General features: G+C 43.0%; 2 protein-coding genes across 2 annotated transcripts; both read left to right on the forward strand.

The window, feature by feature from the left end:
- The first annotated feature begins 96 nt into the window (after positions 1–96).
- On the forward strand, positions 97–4,218 carry xrcc3 (X-ray repair complementing defective repair in Chinese hamster cells 3). Its single transcript, XM_008298919.1, has 7 exons — positions 97–213; positions 968–1,105; positions 1,192–1,404; positions 1,503–1,657; positions 1,736–1,948; positions 2,083–2,120; positions 2,643–4,218. Exons 1-7 carry the CDS (start codon positions 159–161, stop codon positions 2,860–2,862), a joined length of 1,032 nt encoding a protein of 343 aa, XP_008297141.1. The 5' UTR covers positions 97–158; the 3' UTR covers positions 2,863–4,218.
- Positions 4,219–4,426: 208 nt separating this feature from the next.
- Positions 4,427–9,849, forward strand: LOC103370020 (protein Z-dependent protease inhibitor-like). The gene is made up of 5 exons (XM_008298921.1): positions 4,427–4,530; positions 7,951–8,250; positions 8,334–8,624; positions 8,817–9,090; positions 9,654–9,849. The coding sequence occupies exons 2-5, from the start codon at positions 7,962–7,964 to the stop codon at positions 9,847–9,849; spliced, it is 1,050 nt and encodes a 349-aa protein (XP_008297143.1). The 5' UTR covers positions 4,427–4,530; positions 7,951–7,961.
- The last annotated feature ends 2,094 nt before the right edge of the window (positions 9,850–11,943 follow it).

An 11,943-nucleotide genomic window follows, 5' to 3' on the forward strand; every position in this document is an offset into this window, starting at 1 on the left:
GTGATGACGTTCGTGTTCGCGCGGGTGTTTTTCGAAGCTGCTCTGGCAGAAAGAACCGACCAGCAAACAACCAAACTGGTTTGTTTGGGTGTACCAGCCGAGTGTGTGGTTTTATTGTGATCTCCTGCAGCAGCAGGTATTATGTCCTCAGCGGGGAGATGAACTGGGATCAACTGGAGCTCAGTCCGAGGATCACAGCCGCCGTGAGGAGAGGTGACAGCCGCTGCACCAAACTCCGCTCAGAAAAATGGCATTTTAATATTCTGTCGCTTACTCTAAAAGCTTTGTAAAAACTAAAGCCTAATTGAACATATTATGTTCACACGCGGTCTTTAATAGTAACATCGGCCTATGCTTTATTTAAATATACTTTCTCTAATAAGTACTGTGAATATTAATCTTTTAGGCTTTATCAAACTATAGCATATGATGTCATGTTAAAACGGCTAGATTTTACATAGAGTTTGGTTGGAGGTTTGCCGATCATGTTTTGAACGCTCCACTTTGATATGCAGGTTAAAGGATCTTTCTCAAGTCTTCAGTCAAAAATAAATTGTTGATGGTGTAAACAGACAAATATGATAGTTTACTGGTTTGCTGCCAATAAAATGTGGTCACCCAGTAGAGCTAACTTTAAAATATTCTCTTTCAATATTGTGTTTTAGTAGTAATGGCATATTACATATGAACTTACTGTATATCACTGGATGGTTTTTATTTAATTTTCCTTGTGATTCTCAAGACTTCAAGAACTGATGCCTATAAAACTGTGTGGTCTGAAAGGCAAGGCAACATTAAAATTAGTAGATTTTGTATAAATGTTGGTTAGAGCTCACTCAGCTTATGGTAAACGTCAGTATCTTGTTATGAAGTCTTGAATGTAGTTGTTTTGCTCCTTGCTTGTTTGTTGGTGAAACAAATCACTCCATTTGTTTTCGATTGTAATTGTGTTTGTTTCTTTCTCCAGCTAAACTGAAGTCTGTCAGGGAGGTGTTGTGTTTTTCCAGTCTGGACCTGCAGAGACTCACTGGTCTGTCCCTCTCAGATGTCCAGCAGCTGTTAACCGTCACTGCCAGCGCCTGCAGGAGACGCCCTCCAGTTACAGGTCAGAGAGACACACGATACAGTATGATTTGATATCACGGTGCAATTGCTTGGCATGTATTAACCAACGTGTTCCTGTGTTTTCAGCCCTCCAGCTGCAGCGGGGGGAGTGTCCTGGGATCGAGTCCGGCCTCAGACTCAGTGTGGGCTGTCCTGTGCTGGACCAGCTGCTGAGGGGAGGTCTACCTGTAGGGGGCGTCACAGAGCTGTCAGGAGAAAGTGGAGCAGGGAAGACTCAGCTGGCCCTGCAGCTCTGTCTATCTGTACAGTACCCACCACAGCATGGAGGACTGAGCTCAGGTCAGTGAACGCACCATCACTACTGAGCTCAGGCCAGTAACTAAATCAGTGGAAATTTTGATGAACCAGGTGTAACTGTGTTGCTGCCGTGTTTCCAGGAGCACTGTATATCTGCACTGAGGACTCGTTTCCCATCAAGCGTCTGCAGCAGCTGATCAGAGAACAGTCCAGTCTGCGCTCGGACGTCCCTCCATCTCTGATCAGCAGCCTCCATTTCAGCGACCACATTTACATCGAACACACTGCCGACCTTGTGAGTTTTATTTTCTGGCCTCAGATCAGATCACAAGTGGTAGCGAATATACAGGTTGACTGGTTTGTCTGTCTCCAGGACTCCCTCCAGGTGTGTCTGTCCCGCCGCGCCCCTCTCCTGCTGGCTCAGGGTCTGGTCCGGCTCCTGGTGGTGGACTCGGTGGCGGCTCTGTTTAGGTCTGAGTTTCAGGCTGATGATTGGCTAGAGAGGAATAGACAGATGCTAACCTTCTCCTCCGCACTGCACCACCTGAGCCAGGAGTTCACTACGCCTGTCCTCTGCATCAACCAGGTAACGCACACTTGTCCTCTGACGCCATGGCAGAGCTCCTGGTTTTCAGTGAATTCCCACATATGTACACAGCCGGTACAATGCTGATGATTACAGATCAATAATCAAAACTACCTGATGTTTGTTTGTTTCAGGTCACAGATGTTTTCAACCAGTCGAACAACATTTCGGGGTAATAGTCATGTTTCTTTATTGTCACATGATTGTCATCTCTGCTTGTTTCCTTCCTCCTTTCCTTCCTTCTGTCTTTCATTCTGTTTTCCCTTCCTTCCATTTTTATTTTGTCCTTCCTTACCTTGCTTTCTTACTGACTTTCTTTCACCTTTACTTCTATCCTCCCTTTTTTCTTTCCTTCCTTTCTTCCTCTACATTCTTCCTTACTATCAATCCCTTGCCCTCTATGTTACCTTACTTCGATGTCAGGGTATTAACACCAGTGGGCTATATCTGGTTAATTTAAATAAAATTAAATGTGTTTTATTGAATGACTTTATTGATTTTTCTGACTCATCTAAAGCTGCATTTAATTTAAATAATTTAAATAAATAAAACTGATGTTTTCAATCTGCAGTCTACATATTTTTCATCATTTGAGATCAGTATGAAAACAGTGTTTAACAAATTGTGTGCATTTGTTATTATTTTGTGATCAGCAGTTTTATATCTGGTTCCTCTCTGTGTCTTTGTGTCTCAGCCCTTCGTCCTCCAGCGTGTCCCCTGCTCTGGGTTTGGCCTGGGCCAATCAGGTGATGGTTCGGCTGATGATGCGGCGTCTCCAGGAGACGGTGGTCACTGGTGACCAGAGCAGCATCCTTCGCAGGTTAGAAGTGGTGTTTGCTCCTCACCTGCCCAGAGATGGACGAGATGCTGCTGTCTGGAGGGAGGGCATCAGAGGAGTCGGGAAGTCTGACTGACTGTAAATACAGAATAAACTTTATTTAGATAATGTCGGCACAACAGTGCGTTCAAATTATTATGTTTTTTATGCTATACAGCCAATTATATATGGAAATTTTAATATGCTTTCTCATTCACAAAGCGCCTCTCAGGGTTAAATTGGAAGTTTTCCAGTAGAACTTTGGACTTGGCTTTTTTTGTTTTATGCACTTTTTACCAAGTGACTGTATGTCCAGAAATATTTGGACAGCAGTAATATTTACTTCACTTTGTCCGCTGATGAGGTGTTTATACTCAGAATGCAGTGTAATAACTCTATTTCAACTTCCCACATAGTGAAACAGCAGCTCAGCTCATGTTGGGTTTTTCCTGAGCTGCAAACCACACCTCACTGACTCCGTCAGCTGTTCAAACTATTATTGATTATTGTCAAATTATTTTGGTTTGTCATGATTAAAAATACCGTAATTTTTGAAATCAGATTAAATGGGTTTTTTTTTGCGATTAATTTTCTCTTAATGTAGAAACAGTATGTTGATCTGTACTGTCTGTACCCCAGCCACATCTTCATATATAACACAACAGACAACTCCATGATGTTTCTGACAGTGCGCATGCGCGGTTCCACTGTTGTAAAGCGGGACAACATCGGACTGCATCAAATGTTTTTGTTTCAATCAAAATAAAAGCGTGAAACTAATCCTGCCTGCAGACAAACATCAGGAATGTGGTTACTGCTTACATTTAATGTTTAAAATAATTTATTTCTCTACCTGTTGGTTCAGTAAACTTAACATATTGATAAGCTGGAGGAGTTTTATTAAAAGCTGAATTGTGGTTTAACTCTATTTCTGTTTACATCTGACTTAGAAAACTTTTACAACACAGATCTGCTTCTTTCTGTTTTCTGTAGAGTTGATACAGTCTGTGATATCTGTCTCATTGCTGTGTTGTTATTCACAGTGTGCTGCTGTTTATTTCCACTCTCTTCTGTATTGCCGTCCTTCAGTGGTTTATTCTGGGACTCATCAAGTCATTGTTCAATCGATCGTCTGACTTAATCAGGCAGCCTGACAGTCTAAATATCTGACAGATCTATAATGAAAGCTGTTGTCTTTGTATTTCTTTCTCCTGTATTTGACTACTTGTCTATGTTTTCAGTGTGGCGATGTAGTTTGAGAGGAACTGATTTATACTGAAACTCTTCTGATACTTGTTTGCATGAGACATCACTTAAAAACATGTGTCTTTAACATAAACAGAGATCACAGATTGCCCTAATTGGTTCCCTTGTAATAATTAAAACTATTGGAGGCTGCATATAAACTGATACACGTGCCTGATAATATTTAATTAAATCAATACTACATATACCTGAATGTGAGTGTTTCTGTAACTTCATGTGTAAGCTGAGCTCCGCTCGAAAGTGGCTGATTTTTACGACATGTTTCGTTGTTGCTGTGTTTTGTACTAGCAAAACACCTTCCTCCTGTTTGTCTTAGGGCCGAAGTATATACAGTGTGTAATCTGGAGGCAGGACCTTTATTTTGAAAATAACGGGACACAGTACAGTTGCTTCCGGTGGTGGTCGGGGGGCGCGAGCTTAACGGTGATGCGCAACGCGTGAAGCTACAGAGCAGAAAGATCGACAATCAAAGTTGGAAGAGCAGCAGAAGGATCTGAAGGTGAGCCTGATGGTGTTTGTTTGTCTGCTTGTTTGTTGTTGTTTACAGCAGCCGGCTGAGAGGCTGCATCATCAGCTGTTGATCAATAAGAAACCTGATCCGGGGGTTACCTCATCAATGCATCAGGTTTTGACTGCAGCTGATCAATATATAATATAACCGATTGATCAGCGTCGACACATATACGTAGACAATCATTTCAATCCAAAGTGTGATTTGGAAATGCAGAAAATAAACAACAACAGATGACGTCATGAGATGCTGCGGGCTCGGCCCTGCAGACCGGATGTGTCCAATCTGAGAGCTGATAATATGAGAATAAAGAACTGCAGGCGCTCGATTTAGTTGTTTTCAGATTGTCACAGTGAATGTTTATACTTCTGTTTATTTATCCCAGTAATGTGTGACCGGTGAGTGAGCAGGGAGCAGTCTGATGATAGCTGTTGTGGAAATTCGACATAAACAAAAGAAAAAAATCAGAGGTGTTTGTTGCAATAAACCAGAAGCATGCCTCCCTAAAACAAGAGCTAAAGATTTAAAGTCACAGTCAGTGTTTGTTTGTTTCATAATCCTCCCAGCAGAGGGAAAAGAGGTGTGGTCGGTCAGACTCAAGCCTCCACACAAAATCAGATGTGTGGAGCTTCAAGAAACAAGATCAGGCCTCCTGTTAAGTCCAAGGCCTCAGGGTCAAGCTGATATAAACAAGAGTCACACACACAGTCAACACATGAGCTAGAAAATATATCATAAAACTGTTACACAGGTTGTCATCAAAACATTGGTTTAATTAAAGATATTCCTGCATCAAGTCATATCTGCTGAAGTGAATATCATTCAGATTTGTTGGGTTTTTTTGTTGGTTAAGAATCGTGATTGTCATTCAGCTGCTGTGCTGAAACAACAGTGTGTGGGAGTGTCAGAGCACAGAGGGAACCGGACCTGAGCTGCTGTGAGGAGTTCTGAGGTCTGTGCTATGAAGCAGGTTTTGCAGTTATCGAGGTAACTTCAGGTTTTAGTTTTGAGGCCTGTGACAGTGGTTCACTTCTTTCTGCGCTACATCACCGTGTAAATAAATGCAGAAGCCCTAACTTGCTCTGGCTTCAGCATTTGTTGAAGATCCGTGGACAGATAGTGAGAGGGTCTCTGAAGAAGGCAAGACTTTTTCAAGACCATGTAAACCTGATCGGCATAGATATGAGAGGTATACAGCTGAAACCATACACTGTATAAAAAGACACATAACCTTTTTTTTTTCCCAACGGCCGAAAAAAAAACAAAACAAACCTTTCCCGGTTTAAGGCAACTAAGAATAACAAAAATATCTATATGCGAAAAACCACAAAAAAAAGAGAGAGATTTTTTTTTTTTTTTTACTTTCTTCAAAGTCAGAAGTTTCCATACATTTCCTTAGCATTTGGTAGCGTTGCCTTTAAACTGTATGACTTGGGTCAAACGTTTTGGGTTTCCTTCCACAAGCTTCTCACAGTAGTTTGATGAATTCTGGTCCATTCGTCCTGACAGAACTGGTGGAACTGAGTCAGGTTTGTTGGCCTCCTTGCTCCAAACTCCTTTTCAGCTCTGCCACATATTTTCTACAGGATTGAGATCAGGGCTTTGTGATGGCCACTCCAAAACATTGACTTTGTTGTTCTTCAGCCTCTTTGTAGCTAATCAGGCGGTATGTTTAGAGTCATTGTCCATTTGAAGACCCATTAGTGCCCAAGCTTTAACTTCCTGGCTGATGTCTTGAGACGTTGCTTCAATATTTCCACATAATGTTCTTTCCTCATGATGCCGTCTATTCTGTGAAGTGCACCAGTCCCTCCTGCAGCTAAACAGCCCCACAGCATGATGCTGCCACCCCCGTGCTTCACAGTTGGGATGGTGTTCTCAGGCTTCAAGCTTCCCCCTTTTTCCTCCAAATGTAACGATGGTCATTATGGCCAAACAGTTCAGTTTTAGTTTCATCAGACCACAGGACATGTCTCCAGATATTAAGGCCATTGTCTCTGTGTGCATTTACAAACTGTAATCTGTCTTTTTTATGTTTCTTCTGGAGTGATGTCTTCTTCCTCTCTGAGTATCCTTTCAGCCCATGTCGGTACAGGACTGGTTTCACTGTGGATAATGACTCTCTCTGTGACCAGCTTCAGCAGCATCTTCACAAGGTCTTTAGCTTTTGTTCTGGGGTTGATACGCACATTTCTCACCAAAACACTTCATCTCTGGGACACAGAACCCGTCTCCTTCCTGAGCCTATGATGGCTGGACATTCCCATGGTGGTTATAGTCGTGTATAATTGTTTGAACAGATGAATGTGGAACCTTCAGGCAAATGGAAATTGTACCCAAGGATGAACCAGACTTGTGGAGGTCCACAATTCCCTTCCTGATATCTCGGCTAATTTCTTTAGATTTTCCATGTTGTCTCAAAAGGAAGCAGAGTGTTTGAGGTGTGACTTAAAATACATCCACAGGTGTGCCTCCAATTAATTCAAATGCTGTCAATTAACCTATCAAAAGCTTCCAAAGCCATGACATCATCATCTGGGCTTTCCCAAATAGTTGGAAGGCATCTTAGTGGATGTAAACTTCTGACTTTAAAGAAAGTGATAAAAAATTCTCAAAAAAATGATCTCTCGTTATTCTGGTGTTTAACAAATAGAAATAATTTCGGTAATCCTAACGGACCTAACACAGGAAAAGTTTAGTCTAATTTAATGTCAGACAGTGAGTAAAACAGGTTATGTATCTTTTTATACAGTATATGTAAACTTCTGGTTTCAACTGTAGATTCTCAGGGGAGGGAACTCCAGTTTTATTTTAGTTTTTTCAGTTTCCAGTAGGCTAGGGTTAGGGTTAGTCAGGTCACTGACTTACCTGTTTGAAGTTGTACATTCATATAGCAGGGGCTACTCCAGAAATGTTTCAAAATGGGCCAAGAGAAAGTCTTTGGGTGGCATACAAAAACCAAAAGCCATGACTGAATTTCAGGAATTCTAATGGGCTGTTGTTTTATAAAGGATTGTGAAAACTATGTCAATATGAGACCCAAGAGATCACACTGACATACCGTTTTTTCCCTCTCATTTTACAGTTAATGTTACTAATTATCTCTCGTGCACAGACTAATACAGGTACAGTTAACATTTTAGGTATTGAACAGAATAGAGCACGATGCTGCTGTGTTTGACAAAACATCCGCTGTTCAGAGGAACAGTCAGGAATGCATCCTAACAAACAGTAATGCCACTGCTGCAATATCTCATATTGGTGTTGTTCAGCATTCTGTTTCTGTCAATACCATCATTTTACAGATGAAATTCTGGCTGCCAGAAGCTGCTGCATATTGTCTTCTTTATTTTTGTCATAAATCCTCCAAATATGACAGAACTGAGCTTCTGTTTGTGTGTCTTCCAGTCGAGGAGACCATGACTCCGTCCATCCCCCTTTCATTGGTCGGACTACTCATCGTCCTGCTGAGTCCGGCCTCCTCTCAGACCATTGACGCCTCAGTGAAGGATCTGTCCAATAAGAATGCAGACTTTGCTGCCAGGTTGTACCGAGCCGTCGCCAGCCGTACCGACGACAACATCTTCCTGTCTCCGCTCACGGTGTCCGCCGGACTGTTGGCGCTGTTAAGTGCTACCAACGGCCCGACCCAGGATCAGCTGCTGCAGGGACTCACGCTGACCGGACTGGACCCGCAGACCATCCCAGGTAGGTCAGATGTTAGAGGTCAGAATTCAGGAGCTGGATATCTGACAGTGTTTGGGTTTTAAACCAGGATCTGCTGTTCTCAGATGTATTTCAGACTCTGATGAACGTCTCGCAGGAGAACGGAAAAGCTTACATGCAGCAGGGCGTGGCTGTCCTTCCCAGCCAGAGTTTCACAGTGTCTTCATCTTACCGGGACCTGGTTCAGACAAAATTTGAGGGGAATACTCAGAGTCTAGCCTACACATCACCGTTTGAAGCTATCGACACCATCAACCGGTGGGTGGAGGAGCAGACTGGAAATCGTGTCAGAGAGCTGGTGTCCACCATAGACCCCCAAACTCAGCTGCTGATCGCCACTGCCACCTCGTTCCAAAGTATGTATCATCTGTAATGTGCCAGAGCGCAGGGTTACCGGACACCTGAGTCTCTTGTGGAACATCACAACTGTTTTTAAAAACTTCCTGCACAAAACCCAACAGATTTCATAACTCACATATCTGATCAGACACAGTATGCACTTGAGTCGTCTCTGTTGTGTCTATAAATAAAGTTTTTCTGTGTTTCAGCCCAGTTCAGGACAACTTTTAATTCATCGACCACCCAGGATGAGCGTTTCGTCGTGGACAAGTATCACATTGTCATGGTCCCCATGATGTTCGGGTCAGATAAGTACTTCCTGGCGTACGACCGCTCGGTGAAAGCCGGTGTGTTGAAGCTGCCGATGGCAGGCGGGGCGGCCATGTTGGTTGTGCTGCCTGATGAAGACGTGGACATCACCAGTGTGGAGGAGGAAGTGACGGGTGAGAAGGTCCGGGGCTGGATCCAACAGCTAAAGAAGACGTGAGAGGCTCTTCTTTTTATTCCTCTTATTTTCTGCAACATTCCCTCTTTCAGTCACCTCCATCTCTTCTTATCTTCTTCCTTCTCTTTTTCCTTCCTTCCTTCCTTCCTTCCTTCCTTCCTTCCTTCCTTCCTTCCTTCCTTCCTTCCTGTCTTCAAGTCCTTCATTCTATTCTTACATCCTTCCTTTTTGAACCTCCTCTCTCTCATCTCTTCTTACCTCGCCTTTTACATCTTTCACTCCTTCCTGCCCTTCTTTAAATTCTCCTTTGTTTTCTTTTTCTTGCTTTGCTCGGTTCTCCAATCTGTATTCTCCCCCTCCTCTTTTCAGTATGCTTTCTTCTTTAACAGCCTTCCTTTCTTCTCTCCACCCTTTATGTCCTTCTTACTTCCTTTCTCTTGTTGTCCTTATCTTTTTTCCTTCCTTCTTTCCTTCCTTCACCCCTTACATCAACATAAATGACAGTGAACTGCGCACCGTTTGACATTCACAGATCATTAATGAAACAACAGGAACATTTCTGCCACACGACATTAAAGCTCTTATTTTATGTTGTAAACAGCAAGTTGGAGGTGCAGTTTCCTCGCTTCAAGCTACAGCAGTCTTACTCTCTGAAGAACGTGCTGCAGACTCTCGACATCACTCAGGTGTTTGAGGACGATGCTGACACCAGCAACATGACCGGAGCTAAAGGACCTAAACTCACACAGGTTAGTAAAGAAGCTCCTGAGCAAACTCTAAAACTTGAAACGAATTAAATTTACCTCTCATAAAATTTAGAAGCAATGAAAATAACCAACCACGTCTGCACAATGCGAGATACCCTCATATGTGTCCCCCAGCAACACTTTCTGAACAAAGGCTCCTACGTGAGGACTCCAGTGAGAGCCTCCACTGGACCAGTTTGCACCAGTGAGTCTTTTAATGGCCACCAAAACAAAAGAAAAGAAAAAAGGTAAACAAACATGTCGAAGGCCATGGGTCAAAACATGAAGTGACAATAAAGAAGGTCCCAGAGGAGTAGCGGAGCGCACCTTTGATGCACAGTTAAGTTTTGTTTTTAAAGATATGTAACCACTTTGCCCACAGTTGCAAGTTTAAGTAGTCAGACCAGCACACTGGCCATGAAAAAGAAAAAAAAAAAAACGGGAAAAGACAAGCAAAATTGCAAGCAAAAAGAGTAATTTCACAATAAAGAACATGGAGTGGGTTAATTAGTGGTGTCCCTGTGAATGCACGACTGCGGTGTGGTGAGAGGTGCAGCAAATCAAATCAAATGAAGCCAAATGTGGCTGCAGCTACAAGCAGGGCAAAAAGAGAAACTATGCTGTGAGTCGGGCCTTTTATAGCCCAAGAGTGCTGGGCCAGAGTGCTCCAGACAGGCAGGACCGCCTACTCAGACTCCAGCACCTCAAAGATCTGTAAAACAAACTACAGAATACCAAATACCCCTAATGTGCCCGTACCAGCTCACTGGGCAGGGCTGTTACAACACTGATTAGTCAAGTACACATTGGTAAAGCTGCCATTTGTGCTGCAGCTTTCTTATGGCTTTCTTGCTGCTACCTACATGTTTTCAAAATCCCAGTCACTGAAGGAAACAACAACAGCAATGTCCCAGCAGCAACGTACACACCGAAAATAGCAAGTTTGATGAGGATTTGGGCTGTACAATGTGGCAGGCCTGCTTGTTTTTTGTTTTTTTTGTGTAGTCGGCCATTTTAGTGACATCCCAGCCTGTAAATTTTCCACCAAAAAAATTCCCCTGTCACTATCATATGGGGACACCTTCACTCCATCCTGAGCTTAGCACTGCCTAAGATGATTGTGATAGCTTTATAGACATACACAGAAACCACAGCATTTCCCCCTAAAGCAGAATGATGTTAAAAGATTTCATTTACTTACTTTAAATGAATCTGCATTTGAAACACAAAACATTGTTGATGCAAAGGAGCCGCAGCTCTGTCATTTTAAAAGTCAATAGAACTTCCTTTTGTTTTAAATGTTATCTTGTATGACAAATGCTTTAATTAGGGTCCGAGCACTCCGGTGCAAGGACCCTATTGAAACCCTTGTGATTCTTCTTCTTATTATTATAGTTCAGCCGAATCAAACGCGTTTTTGAGGGCCTAAACGTACTCGAAAAGTCACCAAAATTGCCACGCACATCGGGACTGGCGGAAATCGGAAACTATCAGAGACGTGGACATGTCACGGCAAAAATGGCTCCACAGCGCCACCTTGAAAATTTCAATGGAGTCCTGTCGGAAGCATGTTTGCCCTAGAGCTACGCAATTTCATAGGCATATAGAGCTGGTCGGCACGAACAAAAAAACTCTCCCTGCTCCAAGCTGTAAAATGCAACACGGCTCAACTGCGCCCCCTACAATATTTCAACAGGGTCCCATCGAGGCTACGTTTCACCTTGTGAGCATGCCGGACAATTATTCGTCAAAATCGAACTCCTCCTAGGGGGTTCGTTGTACAAACCTGAAATTTGGCAGTCACAAACTACATGACGTGGTGACTACAAGTTCTTCAAATGCTCCGCAGATGAGACCCGGTTTGGAAATGGTGGCCCGTCCAATTTCGATCAATGGCCATTTTGTCCATTTTCGCAGTGTTTTTACATTCAACTGACTGTTGTCCGATGGCCGGTTCACCTACAGCTACAAGATTCGTTGGGCATGTGTAGCAGGTCAGGACGCACAAAAAAGTCAATCAGCACCAAGCCCTAAACCCAACAGGAAGTACGTTATTTTGAAAAAACACAGTGACAATTTTGCAGATTCTTATGAGACGTGCTGTGTCTATGCTCCAATCGGCCTGAAATTTTACACGCGTGCTCC

This window comes from Stegastes partitus, unplaced genomic scaffold (genome assembly GCF_000690725.1).
Source record: "Stegastes partitus isolate 25-593 unplaced genomic scaffold, Stegastes_partitus-1.0.2 Scaffold1359, whole genome shotgun sequence".
NCBI lineage: Eukaryota > Metazoa > Chordata > Actinopteri > Pomacentridae > Stegastes > Stegastes partitus.